Raw genomic sequence first — 16,592 nt, 5'->3', positions numbered from 1 at the left:
TCTGATTCGAAGAGGAGTTTAGCTCTTCTTGCTGATACAGGAGGATGGTCTTCATGCATTTGCTTTAGGCAGGAGAGAAAAGCTGTGATTGCAGCCAGGTGAACAAAGAACAAGTCAGAGAGGGATTCCAATACCATTTTGGGGATGTTAGTAATGTGTGTTTTGTGTCTCCTTGAATCTTATTATGACAGCTTTTATGTTCATGGAACGCTAATGATGAAATGCGTCTTTATCTGGTGAGTTTCTTCTAGTATTACATCAGAGTAAAAAGAAATGAAAAACACTGGTCTTTAAATAATTTGTTAATTTTGAAGTGTGTTTTTAGTGTTTTCTGCTTATTCTGTTTAATGGCCTCACACCAAAGAGGTTGCTGTGCCCTTTCATTTTTCTGATACAGAGTTTAATCGGATCAGTGATTAGGTTAAAGATATCTAAGAGAAAGTTAAGATGCCTGTAGGAGTGAGATAAGATGATTAAGGTGTCGTCTTCATAGGTAGCAGGTAATTAACACGTTCAATCCTGTGGTATTAAAAGTTGCTCTTGTGAGAGAAGCTGGCTTTTCAAATGAGATTATGAATCTACAGCTTGTTCTAGTCAAGCTCAAAATTCAGCACTGTTTGTAATCCTTAAAAGAATTGCCCAATTCCATGTCTATGAGTTTACCTAGTAACATAACCAGGGCAATATATGTAACCCAGCAACACTGCAGAACTTAACAGTTAGCCCTACTGTTCTGCTTCCTATTTTTCTTTACTTGCTCTGAACTCCTTTTCCTTCATTATCATGGGAATAACAGCGTATGACATTTACATTGATTGCTGCCTATAGGCTGTAAATAGAGCACTTGGCAGACATTAGGTTTTCAGCAGAATAGGCAACAGTGAACTAGTCTTCCATCTAGTTTCAGTTCCTCAAAATGTGAGGTTTTATTCTTCATGAGGATGTAATCTAGTAATGCAACTAGAGACCCAGCTCACAACAGCCATTGCAGAGCTTGGAATTTTTTACAACCACTAATTTTGAGGAAAACAAGCTCCCTACAGACTATTGCTCCACACAGTGAAGAGTTGTGGTTTTTACTCTTCGTGCTAAATAGTTATTCTCTATCTGCAGGACCACACTAGAATTGATACCATCTTTGCTTTACATGTAGAACCTTATAGAACCTTAGAATATTCACTCCCTGAAGTGTTTTTTGTGTTTATGACATCTCTAATGCTAGCTTTTATTACAATTGAAGCTCTGGTTTATCAATATTAAATGGTCGTTGCTTAAAGCGTATCATTTGAGTCGATTTATCATCACATACCCTATCTTTCAACGTGTTCTTCTCTAAATTTCTGTGGCTAAAAAGCAAGTTGATCCCAAGGCAAGTGTTGAAATATGGACTAATAATACCTTTAGGAAAAGGAACATTGCTCTTTAAGTTGTCTCTTATGACTTGTATTCGTTTGTGATGACTAAAGACAGCACATGTTCTTTGGAAAAGAGACGTGAGCAAGATTATTATTACTGCAGCTGGAGGAAGTGTTGGCTCTTTGGAGGACAGCACCATTCTGAATGATGTCCAGTATTTGAGACCGAACACTTCATGTGAATCATCTGTTGTAAACTTTCTCATGAGTTTTGACAACATCTTTTGTTTTTTATCACAGTCTTATTTCTCAGACCAATAAGATCAAATAAGTCCTTCAAGGATGAAGAATGGAAGAACATGGTTGGGCCATACTGTTACAGGCACTGCACCTGAGGTCTTTTAGAAAACTTATCCACTCTAAAATCTTAACATCTCCTTTGATTTGCAGTCCTGATGGTCCTGCTCCTGTTTTTCTGTCCTGCACATCACAAATATCCTCCTTAAGTATTTTAACTGTGTGTATTTCACTGTAACTTTCTTGAGGAAAACTGCTTTCCCTTCCATGCTGTTATATGAGGAATGCATCCTTTATGGATATAGAGGTTGGATATTGCTTTTTGGCTTCCATGGTGATTGTATAGCCTACAGCTGTTATAGCTATAAATCAAACTTCAACTGAATTCACTAAAAGTATTTGTTCCATAACAGTATAGAAAAAGCATCTACACTTCTGAAATGTTCTGAAACATTTGTCTTTGAAATTACTGATTTGTTTTCAAAGACATGAACTTCAAAGTACATGAACTTATACTTCTCAGTAGTGTATACAGAGCTTGAAATCTTGCTTCATAATTCTTACAGTATCGAATAAGAATTAATGATGATGATTTAAACATGTTATCTAATACCAATGAATTGGAAAATAGGCATGAGGTAAGTTTTTAGCCTTTTAAATATCAAAGCCATCAGGATTGGTCAGTTTTACTTGGGAACAGCACCATGAAGGTTTAAAAAAAAAAAAGTGTAACTTTTTGCTAAATTACACATTACTGTTGCTCAGGAACGATTATGGATAGTTATTCTAAACCATAGTCATTCATTTGAACACTGAATGATTTGGAGCTCCAGAATCAGGTCTGGTGTTGTATCAGTGTCTCTAGGCAAAATGACAGAAATCGGTAATGTTGGAAGCAACATGGAAAAATAAATCTACACAAAGTGTGATGTCCTTAGTTCTGAAAAGTGAGAACTTTACATTTACTTAGAATGTGCCCTTTGTTGTATTAACCTCCTTCTACATTCTTTTCAGTCACTGATCTCAGAAGCAGACATTCTCATTAAATATTTTTTTTATAACCATGCTAGAAGGCAACAATTTTGTTATACTAGAATTTTTGGTAAACCTTCTTAATTTAATATTCATTATCAATGACTGAATTACCCTGGTTTATAAAGCTGTATGAGCAAAAAGTAAGTAATTTAGCTAACAAAATTATTAGGAAAAACAAATGTAATAGGTTGTCAGTAAACAAAGAATGTCTGTTTCTGACTACTTAAGTTTTTTGTTATCATCCAAACTTACATTTGACTCCTTTCAAATACAATTCTATGGGATTATTGTAGAATTTTTATATAAATGGACTCTTGGTAATTAGGTATGTGTGCAATTTTCCAGTAATTTTCAGAAAAGTACCATTTGCTATTTTTAGTTGAATTTTTAAGTTACTTATTTTGCATCCTTACAGATAAGACTGACTTCTTCATTTTACTTCTGCCTGATAATTTTTAATCAGTTTCAAATATTTGCCAGGACTTTTACCTATCTTTTTAAATATTTGTTTTGCATTTTTTTTTTAACTTGCAGGCCTCCAATAGTCAAACATCACCACAATCTGCTACTACACCAAGGATGGAAAGTACAACAGGAACCACAATTGCTACCTCTTCAAGAACTCCTCCATCACTCAGTCTTCAGGGTCCCCTGTGTCCTCCTGTGTGTCCCCCTGCTCCTCTAGAGGAATTGTCGCCAGACAGCATTGATGCTCATACATTTGATTTTGAAACTATTGCCCACCCAAACCTGGAGCAAGCTCTCAAGCAAGGATCATTGGACTTGGATTCATTAGCAGAAAGTCCAGAATCTGACTTTATGTCAGCAGTAAATGAATTTGTTATAGAAGAAAATCCAGTCTCTCCTAATGCTATAAGTGATCCACAGAGTCCTGAAATGATGGTGGAATCTCTTTATTCTTCAGTTATCAATGCAATAGACAGTAGACGTATGCAAGACACGAGTTCTTGCGTAAAGGATGTTTCAGTAGAAAATGCTTCTCGTAGTGTTTGCGTGGAGAAGTGTAAGGTAATTGCTCAAGATTCAAAAGTACATTTAAGAGGTATAAAAGAAGATCTTTGCCACTTTAGAACACTTGTACAAAAAGAACAGTGTGACTTTTCTAATTCTTTAAAATGCACTTCATTAGAAATAGTAAATACTATTGAAAAGGTAAAACTTTCACTTGAAAAAACACTAAAAGATAAACATCAAAAAGAACTGCAGTCTCTGAAAAGTGAATATGAAACCAAAATTAATAAATTACTGGAGGATGATGAGGAAAGCAAAAAAAAGATTGTAAAGTTAAAAGGTGACTTGTTAGGCCTTGAAGAAGTACTTCAGAATAAGAACGATGAATTTGCAATGGTGAAAAATGAAAAGGAAGCTGTAGTTTCCCTTCAGAATGAAAAAGATCAGAAGCTACATGAATTGGAATGCCAAATGGAGACACAGAATTCTGAAATTAAGAAACTGAGACAGTCACGTGAGATAGTACTCGAAGACTTGAAAAAACTTCACGTTGAAAATGATGAAAAACTACAACTCCTGAGGGCAGAACTCCAGAGTTTAGAACAAAGCCATTTAAAAGAACTGGAAAACAACCTTCAGGCCAGGCATTTACAGGAATTTGAGAAGGTGCTTGCTGAGCACAAGGACAGTTTAGATCAATTAAAAAAAGAGAACCAGCATAGACTTGAACAAATGGAGGAATCTCATGCAGCAATTGTGCAGGAGAAACAACAACAGGTAGAAGAGTTAAAACTCAAAGTTTCAGATCTGTCTGATTTGAGGTGTAAATTAGAAGTTGAACTTGCCCTGAAAGAAGCAGAAACTGATGAAATGAAGCTTCTCTTGGAAGAAAGCCGAAACCAGCAACAAGAGACCTTAAAATCTCAGATTGATAAGGAAACTGAAAGCTTAAAAAAAGAGATAGAGAAATTAAACACTAAGATACAAGTTAGCAGTGATGAGTATCAAGTGGGCTTATCAGAACTAAGAACTTTAATGACAATTGAGAAAGATCAATGCATTTCCGAGCTAGTAGACAGATATGAAGAAGAATCAAATTTGCTTAGAACTGAACTAAACAAAGTAACGGATCTGCATCAAAAAACTTCTGAAGCAGAAAAAAGACTTTCAGATCAAATAACAGAACTGCAGTGTAAATTAGAGTTGGAAAAGAATGCCCTAGAAAAGGAAAAAACAGAAAAAATGGCGCTCTGTGAGCAGCAGGAAAAATATGAAGCTATCATCCATAGGCTTAAGGAAGAGAAAGATCTGTTAGTATCTAACCAAGAACAAGACAAGCAGTTGCTGATTCAGAAACTCAATTCTGAAAAAGAAGATGCTGTACAAACTGCTTGTAAAGAATTTGAATTACAAAAGGAAGCTGCTGAAAAAGGACTTTTGGAAAAAATACAACAACTTGAGATGCAAGTAAATCAGAGGTACTGTAAGGATTAAGTTGCTGTGTTATCTTTGTATTCTAAAGTAATTACTGCATATTGCAGCCTAAATACACCAGATTAAGTAAAACTCCTACATATTTGTAATAGTATTTGTTTTTTATTCAAGTTACTTTCATTTTGTAGGTAGTGATATTTCTGTGTGCAGTTAGTCACAAAGTTTGTCAGATATCTTTTAAGTATTATTTTCAGACAACACCTAAGGTTTTATATTTCAGTTTTGTAATGCTGTGCTGAAGGAATATTATTACAATTGCCTGAAATTCAATTTTTGATGATGTTAGCCTACTTCTCCTGTTCCATCCTTTGCTCTGTCTGGCTTTAGTACTGTGACATCATGCGGTGCCTAACTTCTAGGTTGATAATGTTCTTATACTGATTAACTATATGCTTATGGAGGTGCTGATGTTGCCATGAAAAACTGCATGAGAATATATGAATAGCTGAGGGCAGTCTCACAGCCACCTGAACTTCAACTGACTTCAACTCCTATAGTTACATATTTCAGGGTCTTCAGTTTGAGCTTCATAATGAAACACACTTGGGCAACATCATTTTAAAGAGCATTGTAGGATGACTGTTCTTCATTGTTAATTTCTGCAATATTTTTCCAATTTGGGGAAAAAAATTCCTTCCCATAAAAGCCAAGTTATGCCTCCTGACTTCCTGTTTCTAATCTGTCTGCTAGTTCATAATGCTGTCAGCAGAGTAGACTGTGATATTGTGTAATGGAAATATTAGAATTTTTCTCTGTGGCTGTGGTCTAGAAACAGTATTCTAATTTGAAATACTCAAATTTGTCATTAATGTTCTTGGATTGTCTCAGAACTCCAAGGTTAAATCTTGTTAGTACAATATCTTAAGTTTTTTTTTGTTCTGGGTATTACAGTATATTGAGTATTTGAAATAAAAAAAGTAATAGAATGGATATAAAAAGAACAGTGCAAAACATAAACACAAATTTAAGTTAGCATCTAATTTTTAAATGTCAACGTATGGTGGGTTTTTCCTAAGTTGAATGGAGGGAGGGGCTATAAAAAAAATCCTGTGATCCAGTGTGCACATAACTAACTTCTATGGTTCAGAGAGAAATATAAGCATCCACTTCACTTGAAATATCCAGATCATCCCCATAACCTCAGGATTTTGTTATGCTGACATATCTGTCATTGATGTTGTATCAGTGTCAACATTTTATATATCTCTGTACAGAAAAAGTTGAAATAGTGATATGCTTCTTGAATTAAGATTCAATGATTGAGTTACAGTTTAAGATCTCTTTCTTAAAATATTCTCTAAATTTAATAAAATATGGTGGAATGAGGAGGGGGAAGTGTCAAATGCTGTATTCAAACCTTTTCTTTGTATTAGTGCTTGTAGAAGATTAAAAATGTGTCTCAGTAGGGAAGATATATAGCTATGTCATCAAACTTAAAAACGAAAAAATACACAGCAACAACAAAACCACCATCTGCATTTAAATTTTAACAACTGACCAAAGCTCTGTGTATTTCTATACTAACTGGATAAGACTGATACCAATGTATTTCAAAGAAATATTGTCTGCTTCAGTCTGATGAAGCATTACTAGTTATGAGTTCTGTCAAGTAGTTTTTATTTTTGAAGTACAGTGTTAGAATATGTATTGCCTTCTAAGGTTTTGCTTTATCCCTTTCATCTGCTGTTATGTTTTTTTCTTTCTAGCATGTGTTTCATGTGCAGAGGGTGTATGTTATGTAGATCTGTCTTAATATTTCAAAGTCACTGTCTAGCTGTTTGGGTTTTTTTTGAGTTCCTAAAGATTTTAGTTATGTAACTTGAATTGACTTGTTGTCCTTGCTGAATTGTTGCTTAGAAGTTAATTTGTAATGTTAGAAAGAAACTTATGTTTGCTACATAATGTCCTTTTCTGCAAGATCACTGTTATGTTAACCTTCCAGAAGGCACTGGTGATGACTTAAGTTGTTAAATTTTCCAGAATATTTTGCTGGTATCAGGAGTTTCATTTTTGAACTTGCATGTTACCTGTGCATTACCAATATATGAAAATGTGTGTTTTGGTTATAAAGTGCCTGGAAGTTATCAGGATTAAGGGAGGTAATAGAACTATAACCCATTTGTAACTCTTCTATGTGATCTTACATACATAGTGTGTACTGTGCTCGACTGGGATTAATGGAGATTAGTTGAACAATGCAATTTTTGTAATGATTGTCATTAAGCAGATTGGTTAACGTGATTTATAATACTTGGGGGGGGGAGGGGGGGAAAGAAGAGTATAATAGGACTGCTTTGTGAACTAAGTTAAAAGTTGGTATCTTCCAGCCTTGGTATTTTCCAGCCAGTGCCATAAGACCACAATTAGTGATGAAGCTTCTCCATATGGAGAAACTTTATCACATTGGGTCATAATGCTCGTCACACACACACTCTCATGGCTAGACTTTATTTATAAATAAATTGAAATTCAATCCAGCACAAAAGAGAAGAATGAGAATTTAAAATAGTGCAGGTTTTAACAGAAGTTGCTCAATGAAGGGATTTGTCTGTCCCAGTACTTTATAAAGTGATGCTTCATGATAACTTGTGCCAGACCACAGAAGAGGATAGGTAGTACTTTGAAATCAATTATTAGAAAATATTTTATCCATTTATGATCACCTGCTTCATGAGCCACTTAAGGCTCTTATTCTTCATACTTGAGTGACAATTAATGCTTTTCTTTCTGATCATTACTGCTGATCTCTAGATTCTGCAACACACAGTATTCTTTTACATCTGATTCCTTATTGTTGAATTGCTTACGTTTGTAAGAGTTTTGGAGGCATTACATTTGGCACAGTAAAAATCTTCAGGGAGTTGATCTATCATTGTTTCTTGTTCTTTTGCTTTGCGTTCCATCTACTCAAATAGTAAAAACATGTCTTTCCCCCTCAAGCAGATTTTAACAGTATTGACACACTAATGGTCACTAGAAAACAGAATGACCAAGAAGAAGAATTTGGTGACGTGCATGTGTTTAAAAATAAAATTGAAGAGTAGGAATGACTTAATTTGAATACAATATTCAGGAAATATTTCTGAAAAAATGTCTCAAAACTAGCTTCTGACTTGTGTGTTTACTTTCATATTTCATATAGTCTGGGACTTATATATATGATGAATTTAAAACCTAAACATTTTCTTTTAAGTCCTCCCACTGAATCATCTGCTGAATCAAGCTTGGTTGCTGAACTTCAAGAAAAGCTTCAGGAAGAAAAAATGAAATTCTTGGAGCAGCTTGAAGAACAAGAAAGAAGAAAGAATGAAGAAATGCAGAACATTAGAACATCTCTAACTGCAGAACAGCAGGTAAAACTGACTCTTCATTACCCTTCCTCCCCTGAGAAGGATGTGTTCTTTTCCTGTTTGTAAGTTATGGACTTTTTTTTGCTGTTCTAACACTTGTGCTTTCTGAATTTGCGTTATGTTAGAGTCAGGATATGGTATGCCAGTGGAATTCAACATGCTTATGACTTTTCATTTAACTGTTTGTGAAGTGAGCAATCCAGATTCATTTTTTATTTTGATAGTTTTGCTTGCATTGTTATGTTAGTACTCTAAGTTTTACCTGTTAATCTTCTGAACTCCAGAAAGATGTCACTTAAGTATAGTTTAAGTTAATGGTATTATTTTTGGGCAACACAAATTTAATGCTTAGAAATACTAATTGATTTGGCATGCTTCTTAGTGCCTTTTAGACTTTATTAGCCTGGGCGGATGGAATTTAGGTTCAATACAGATGTGATGTTTTTCTTCTTTCTAAAACAGATTAAACATTTCTCTGTACTCCTCACCTCGATACAGACTTACACTACACTGTATTAATTATTGCTGCACTGAATTACTTATTGCAGTATCTTTGCTGGCTCTTTTTTCTTTTAAACACTGAATCTCAAATTTTGTAGGTGAACATTCACTTCTAAAGTTAAATCTCTAAGTAACAGCTATTATCTACAGCTTTGTTGCATTTAAATACTAAGGAAGGATTTTCTGTTCTAAGTACCTGTACTTTAGCTGTAGCAGGATCAAATAAGGACAGAGAGACAGTGAGTAATCAACCGGCTTGATGAAATGAATGCTGCAAATTACTTGGTGCAGAGAGCCGAATGTCACAGGCAGAAGACAGAAGAAGTTCTGAAAGTTTTCGAGAGAGCCTTCTGTAGTTAATCTAATAGGAATATTTTATAGATTATATTTTTACAGATTTTTATAGATTACATAGATAACAGTAATATTTATTTTTTTATCAAAGTTGGTCTTGGTATGCCATTTTCCTCATCCAGTAATCTTCATTTGTGGTGCAGAGTACGCTAGGAAAGGCTCAGAAGTATTGACAGCAGATTCTGATGATGTACAGAATCTATTAAAAAGAAAACCTGCCTGAATCAGTCAGTGCTAAAGATTTACAAAGCTGTTACTGCTGATTGCTGAGTATGTAACTTCACACTCTTGTAATTTTTGTCCCTTTGAGATGTTACTTATGCTCTTGGCGTATTGTGTTGGTTTACTTATGCACACGTTTACCAGAGTCTGCTTTGCATTATGTAAAGCTTATAACTGTCCAAGTAGCTTGTGGCTTAAGACAGATGAATAGGCATGTTCATAGGCATATAGATTCTAAAGCTAGTCAAGATCATGCCTGGCTCTTAAATTCCCTGAAAAAGTGAAATTGTAGCTTGAAATGTCCTCTTCAGAGGCGATTGTTCATAGATTTTGCCTGTTTCGTCACCATAACCTCAAAAATTGTAATGGTGAGCGCATAATGTTTAGTAGAAGGATTCAAGAAGTAGAAAGATCTGTCAGACTGATACAGAAGCATGTAGTGTTCTTCTTTATATTAAATAATTCAAGATAATTCACCATGATTCCTGTATAACTTCTGCATTAATGAATTCTTCAGTGAGGAATTACTGCAAAGCTTGAAAGCTATTTTAATGCAGATTTTAGTATATTGTTCTATTTATAATTACATTTGTCTTTCATATTATATATCTTGATGCAGTGTAGCTTTGTTGTAGTAGCCCATTTAATCCCAAAAAGAGCTTTTTAATTTAAAAAAAACATGCAACTAATATATGAATTGGGATATGAAATGTGATAAAAGGTCCATATTCTTTTAATGATTGTTTAAAATTGTATGGCGTGTTATGGACATGGGAGTGATGGGATATGAGAGAAAATTTGAGAGGAAAATAGAGGCTGTTTCAGAGAATCCTCAAAACAAAATATCCAACAGTATATTCAGAAGAGTATGCAAACAAACTTATTTCCTTGTTTAATTATAATCTAGAAAAACACATGTAATATCTTTTGTACTTCCTTTGTTTTAGTGATGTGTTTGTATTCTGTTTATAATGTACATTTCATATTTCAGTAGTACTTCTTTCTGTTTTCAGACCAACTTTAACACTGTTCTAGCAAGAGAAAAAATGAAGAAAGAAAATATAATTAATGATCTTAGTGACAAATTAAAAATGCTAACAGAGCAGCAAGAAAAAGATAAGGGTAAGCTAACTTCTGCAGAAATTTGTGTCTTTTCTAATAGGATAATTCCACTTGCTTGTTTGGCTTCACTCCTGCTGTTATTACAGAAATTTTTATTTACTTGCATCACAGATTTGATTGAAACACTTTCTGAAGATCGAGCTCGTTTACTTGAAGAAAAGAAAAAGCTTGAAGAAGAAGTCAATAAACTGAGAAGTAGTAATCTTTCTCCATCAACCTACTTAGCAGCAACTTCAGAAACTTGTGGAGCCTGTGCAGCTGATGTTCCCACTGATACAGAGAGATTGGCTTCTGATATTGCACCTGAAGGAAGGATGGACTCTACCATGGAAACCAGTATGATGGCTGTGCAGTAAGTATGAGGCATTGTAGTAGAAGTAGAGCATACTCTTTTAGATGTGTGCTGTTGGATGTTCTGGAGTACAGATGAGCTTATTTAACACTTTCTCTGCCTTTGACATTCTTGATAAAATTATTCTTTCTATAGTACACACATAATTGTGCTATAACAATTATCAGAAATGTTTGGATTTCATAACTTAGAAGTAGGCAGCTTCAAGGTGAAACTTGATTAAAAGGTGAAGAAATATGTTTACTTATATGAAAAATAAGGAAAGTGGGAGAAGAGCAATTATAATAGGGTCCTAGGGTGAGTTAGGTGGTTTTATGTTATTAGCATATCTTTTGAACAGTGGCTGATTCTCATATAAAACAGAAAAATTTGTGGTTGCTTGTTTTTGTGACAGCTGTAGATAGCATAATTATGCTTCTTAGTGAGTGGGAAATGCTTAATAAAATTAGGCCAAATACTCCGAATTAAGAAAAAGAAAAGCATGAGACTGAGTGGCCTTCGTGGGTTGATGTTTTGTTTTATTGGAGAGGAGGACAGATATTCAGCATCTCTTTATTTGTATAAGCTCTGAATCATCAGTATTAGGATGCTTATTAGAAGGTAGTAATAGGACTAGGAAAGAATAACTCTGTGATATTTTAAATCGATACTTAAGGAGAAATACCAAGGGCAAGCAACGTGCATGAAAGGTTTACTTTTAAGTACATAAAATTGATTCTTTGATGTCTGGTTCTGTTGTACACTGGTATTACAACAGATTGAAATAGCTTTTAGTAAATATTGCTCACATTTCACTGTTTATCACAATTTGCATAGGCTAGTCAATGGATAGCTAACCACAGCTGTGTTTGAAATACTGAAGTGATTTAAGACATCAAAGGGAACTCCATGAAGTTCTATTGCAGTGATCAGCTTTACTGTATTCCGTACTTATTTGTCCTGTATATTCTGTACTTATTGGTACTGTACTAATGGTCTGGAGGGCTTTATTCTTGCTCTCCAAACTATCCCCCATCTTATAGTCCTCCTTTGGAGGTTTTATGTCCTTGTATTATAGCAACCAAACTGCTCACATCATTTGATGTGAGGCTATGCAAAGCAGAGGTGACAATCTCTCCCCTCACCTGTCTGGCAATGCTGGGCCTAGTGTACCCCAGGGTACAGTTGGTCCTTTTGGCTGCCAGAGAGCACTGCTGACAACTTGTGGTCAACTTGCTGCCAACCAGTACCCCCAGATCCTTTTTCTGGGGCTGCTCTCCAGAACCTTGTCCATAGTCTGCCCCATCCCAGGTGCAGAATCCAGCACTTGGTCATCTTCATGCAAATGGTGACCACCTTCAAATTTATCAAGATCTTGGTGCAGGGCCTCTCCACGTTCAAGGGAGTTAACACTTTCCAACTTATCATTGTCCACAAATGTACTTAATATAACTTCCAGATCTTTGTTGAAGTCGTTCATGGAAAACATTACAGACAACTAGTTCAAAAATGAGGCCCTGCAGAATCCTGCTAGTGACAACCAGGGCAACTCTCAGGCCTTCCCTTGCCCAGTCCAGACATGTTTTTGTTGTCATGGAACATTCTTAGAATCACACTACCATGGCCTTTATGATGCCACGAGCCCTCTCCCTCTCAACTGCTATAAATGTGGGGACTCTGACAGCAGAGCACCATTTGCTAACTGACTTGCATCCTGGTTACCTTTTCCTGACAGAAGAAGTGATTGAGATAGAGCCTTTTAACTCAGGGTGGGAGCTTTTGTGGAGGAGGATGGATTGTCCTCCACTGAAGAAGCTTCAGGGGAGTAGCAGTGAACTTCCAGGAGAAGAACCAATGGAAGTAGATCCACCTCTACCAGGGCAGGACAATTGCTGTAACATTAAGCTTGCCCGGAAACATCACCACATCTGTTGGTGGTGCACCAGGGGTTCTCTGTTTCCATCTCTGCATTGAAATGACAGCATCTGCCAGAGAGCCCTTGTGCTAGTTGCTGCTCCCTGTCACCCTTCCTTCCACCGTCCTCACACTTCCCCAAGACTTCTTACCTCTTCTTTCCCAAGCTCTGTGGAAAATGGAAGGACTGGGACTGGTGTCCTCTGAACTGCTATGCTGGAACAACAGGGGGAGTCCAGCAGATGGTCCTGAGCTCCCTGTGACCTCCAGGTGAGCCCTGAGGAAGAATGCAGGACTGAGACTGGCATTCTCTGTGCTGCTGCACTGAGATGACAGGAGTCCATGGGTGACCAGCTCCGTGCAGCCTCCAGGGAAAGTCCTGAGGAAGGAAGATGGCAGGTTTGGGACTGATGTCCTCTGAGGGCTGTCCACAGAGCAGCTGAGCTCCCTGCGGCCTCCAAACTGTGTTAGAGAAGCTACAGAGGCAGCGGTTCCTTTGGAGGGTCAGAACACTTTGGTACGAATGGGAAGAAGAGCTGAAATTCAGCATAAAGATCTGTTCCAGTTGATCCATTGGGACTTTTTTTCAAGTGAGGACAATAAGCAGTTTAAAAGCACAATACAAAATAATAACAAAAATGTCTTATAATCGTTTAGTTCTACCTGGTATTTTGCTTGGTTTTATAGCATGTCTTGTCAGACTAGATGAATGCACTATCAGTTCAAAAATGTGTCCGTTTTCTTTTCCCAACCAAATCAAGTTGGGCTTCATAAGGTGTTGGCTCTTCCCTAGTAACCTGCCTTTCAAAATACAATTTAAACATAAAAGGAATTACTCTCTGTTCTTAGGGAACTTCTAATTAAGTTGTTAGTGTTATCTTGTGTCCATCTGCTTTTTATCTTGCAGATGGACAGAGATATGCACAGTTAGCAACACAGTATTCATATTGGTCTTTCTCTACCTGGTATTTCCAAAGCACAGGGCATTTAAACTGGCAAGATTAGGGAAATACAGCATTGTGAAGCTGAACTGCTGTACCAAAGGTTAGCTGCCGAAGGCCTGTAGTTTTCATACTAACATTTTGAAAGTTATGCAAAATATGCAGAAATGGCTCTATGCAACTTTGTAAGTTATTTATCAATGGCTGAAAATTCACTGGATTGAAAAAGAAAGCTATTCTGGAGTACGTATATAAGATTCTGTCAGTCCTGATTCTTTCTGCACTGTATTTTTGTTTTTTCCTCCCTTTTATTTGCTACTTTACTGATCCTTTCTTTTCCTGAATATATGCCTTGTCTACATGTGATAGAATGCCAGGATCCAAAATATTCTGTGAATTCCGTTCTGCTAGCAGAATGATGGCATTCACCTGTAAGTGAGAAGGGGAAAGAAAAAGAAACATTTTTGTGTGTGAGTGTGGAGGGGGGAAAATTACTTCTAACGTATCTGTTGTCTTCTTTCTATTTTAGTGAAAATATCCACATGTCTGAAGAAAAACAGAGGATCATGTTGTTAGAAAGAGTGAGTAGATTGTGAGATTAAATGTTGCAGCTAATTACTGTAAATATATTGGTTACGTGCTCTGGTGCAATATAGCATATTTGGTTTTTGGTTGTACTAATTTCAGTGTAACTGAAGCTATTCAAAATGGGTATTAGTGCACTCTATCTATACTAGGACTAGCTCAATTCACCTTATTCATGTGAACTTCCATACAAATGCATCAGGTGTAATGCTTTTATAAGTGACAGATCATTAATCTAGGGAATTCTTCACTGGGTGGGGAAAAAGAATCATAACTTTTTCAAATCAAAGCATCTGAACCAATTGGTCAGGAATGAAGATTGATTTACTTGTATCTTTGAGAAACAGATATCTTAGACTTTAATCGTTTTAGGGATGCGTTATAGCCTTGACAATTTTGCTTTCTTAAGAAGCAAAATAACACCTGTTTTGAATGTGTTATGTTATCAGTATTCTGAAGTTATTTAATTAATCTGCAGGCTGGGATTTTAAGTTTATACCTAGATGCCCCTGCTTCCACCTCATCTGCACCCCCAACCCCTCAGTTTCAGTTCTTAGCTTTCAGGTTTATAGGTTCTCTTGAAGACTGAGATTAGCAGGAGAAATTGAATATTGAACCACATAATGCAAATGACTGGATATTTCTAACTATTAGCACTTGCATGTTTGATTCTGTCATCTGTTTGCAAATGATCTGTCATGGTTTGTATCTGGCAGCTACAAATAGTAATTATTTTTCTGTTGCTGTGCTATCAGTGAAATGTTTTTCAAGTTAAGGAGAAAAACTATGCAGATGAACATAATTTGGCAGTTGGTGTAGCAATGGTGATTACTGTCCTTCAAACTTTGTATAGGTCTTTGTTTGAATTATATTTTGATTCTATTTTAAAACTATAGTATGTGTATTGTGCAAGAATTCTGTCTCTGGTCATATTAACACTATTTAAGATTTTTATACTGTATAAGTTGTATTAATTAACTAATCAGGTAAGTTTTTCTCTCAGACTTTGCAGTTGAAAGAAGAGGAGAATAAGAGATTAAATCAAAGATTGGTAAGTGTGCAACACATGTTTTAACTGTTATAAAAATTCAAAAAAAAAATCACAAATGTTAAATTTGTTAAAATCTATGAATGTGTTTTTAATGCAATGGCAAATTTATGATCTGATAATCTTTCAGAGTTAACTCTATTTAAGTTTTCTTATGTAAACAATGAATAAGATTGGAGAGACCTCTTCCCAAAGAGAACAGACTATCCATACTTGATGTGGGAGGAGTAAATTCCAGTGGCACTATTGCTCAGGTTTTTCGAGTAGATTGAAAGTCAGTTTACAAGATTGCATTATATGACTGTATATAAGGAGTGCTAGCTAACTTAGAAATTATTTTTGGGAAATTTTTTCTTGAAGTTAGCATTTCAGAGGTTTCTTCAATTTTCAGAATATGGATGCAGCATATTAAAATCAATACTATTGTCTGTCACTTTTCTGATAAAAAGTATTTCTAAGTTACAAGCCAAAAATGTAATAATCATAATAAAGCATCCAGAATATTCTGAGGCCCTTTAACTTGCACTTGTATTTTTGTCAAATGTGAAACTTCAATTCTGCTTAGCTACTGAAAATACTCAAGTCGTCATTTTTAACACTGAAGTCAGTGCATAAGGAAGAATAGTGAGTATGCTGATAGTTATTTTAATTCATGAGTTATGAATCCTTCTCTATTTATTTACCCACAACTTAACCTTGCTAACCTTAAGCTTAAAAAAAAAAAAAAATTACTTTGCATATGGGGAAACAGATGGTTTTTCTTAGCAGTATACTGGTTGGACTGGCCATGGATATCTCCCCTTCCCTTAAAGTGATAAATGGTATCTAGTAATTTACTAGGAACTAGTACCTTAGTTCTCAGGTGAAGTTTCATTTCGTAGTAAGAATATTTTTTTTCCAGTTAAGTTGGAGATCCTGACAGTCTTCTGTTTGGGATAAGATTGAAATTTGCTTTAGAGCTTATTTCTGTTACATGTTCAGGTATGAAATTGCTTTTTTTTTTTTCCAAAATCTTTCCATTCCATGTTAAAACCTGTCCTTAATCACACTGCTAGCAAAGGTCATAAAGAA

The 16,592-nt window shown here is 35.6% G+C and overlaps 1 protein-coding gene across 3 annotated transcripts in view; it reads left to right on the top strand.

Moving 5' to 3' along the window:
• RB1CC1 (RB1 inducible coiled-coil 1) overlaps window positions 1-16,592 on the top strand; it is a 71,968-nt gene that overhangs the window by 47,819 nt on the left and 7,557 nt on the right. For all 3 annotated transcript variants that reach the window (XM_010708922.3, XM_010708921.3, XM_010708923.3), the window contains 6 exons: window positions 3,222-5,137; window positions 8,347-8,506; window positions 10,594-10,702; window positions 10,814-11,054; window positions 14,418-14,469; window positions 15,477-15,524. In XM_010708922.3, coding sequence (XP_010707224.1) covers window positions 3,222-5,137; window positions 8,347-8,506; window positions 10,594-10,702; window positions 10,814-11,054; window positions 14,418-14,469; window positions 15,477-15,524 — 2,526 coding nt within the window. The remainder of the gene's footprint in view (window positions 1-3,221; window positions 5,138-8,346; window positions 8,507-10,593; window positions 10,703-10,813; window positions 11,055-14,417; window positions 14,470-15,476; window positions 15,525-16,592) is intronic.

The sequence above is a fragment of the Meleagris gallopavo genome, chromosome 3 (genome assembly GCF_000146605.3).
Source record: "Meleagris gallopavo isolate NT-WF06-2002-E0010 breed Aviagen turkey brand Nicholas breeding stock chromosome 3, Turkey_5.1, whole genome shotgun sequence".
NCBI classification, from domain to species: Eukaryota; Metazoa; Chordata; class Aves; order Galliformes; family Phasianidae; genus Meleagris; species Meleagris gallopavo.
This window is presented reverse-complemented; position numbering and strand designations above follow the sequence as displayed.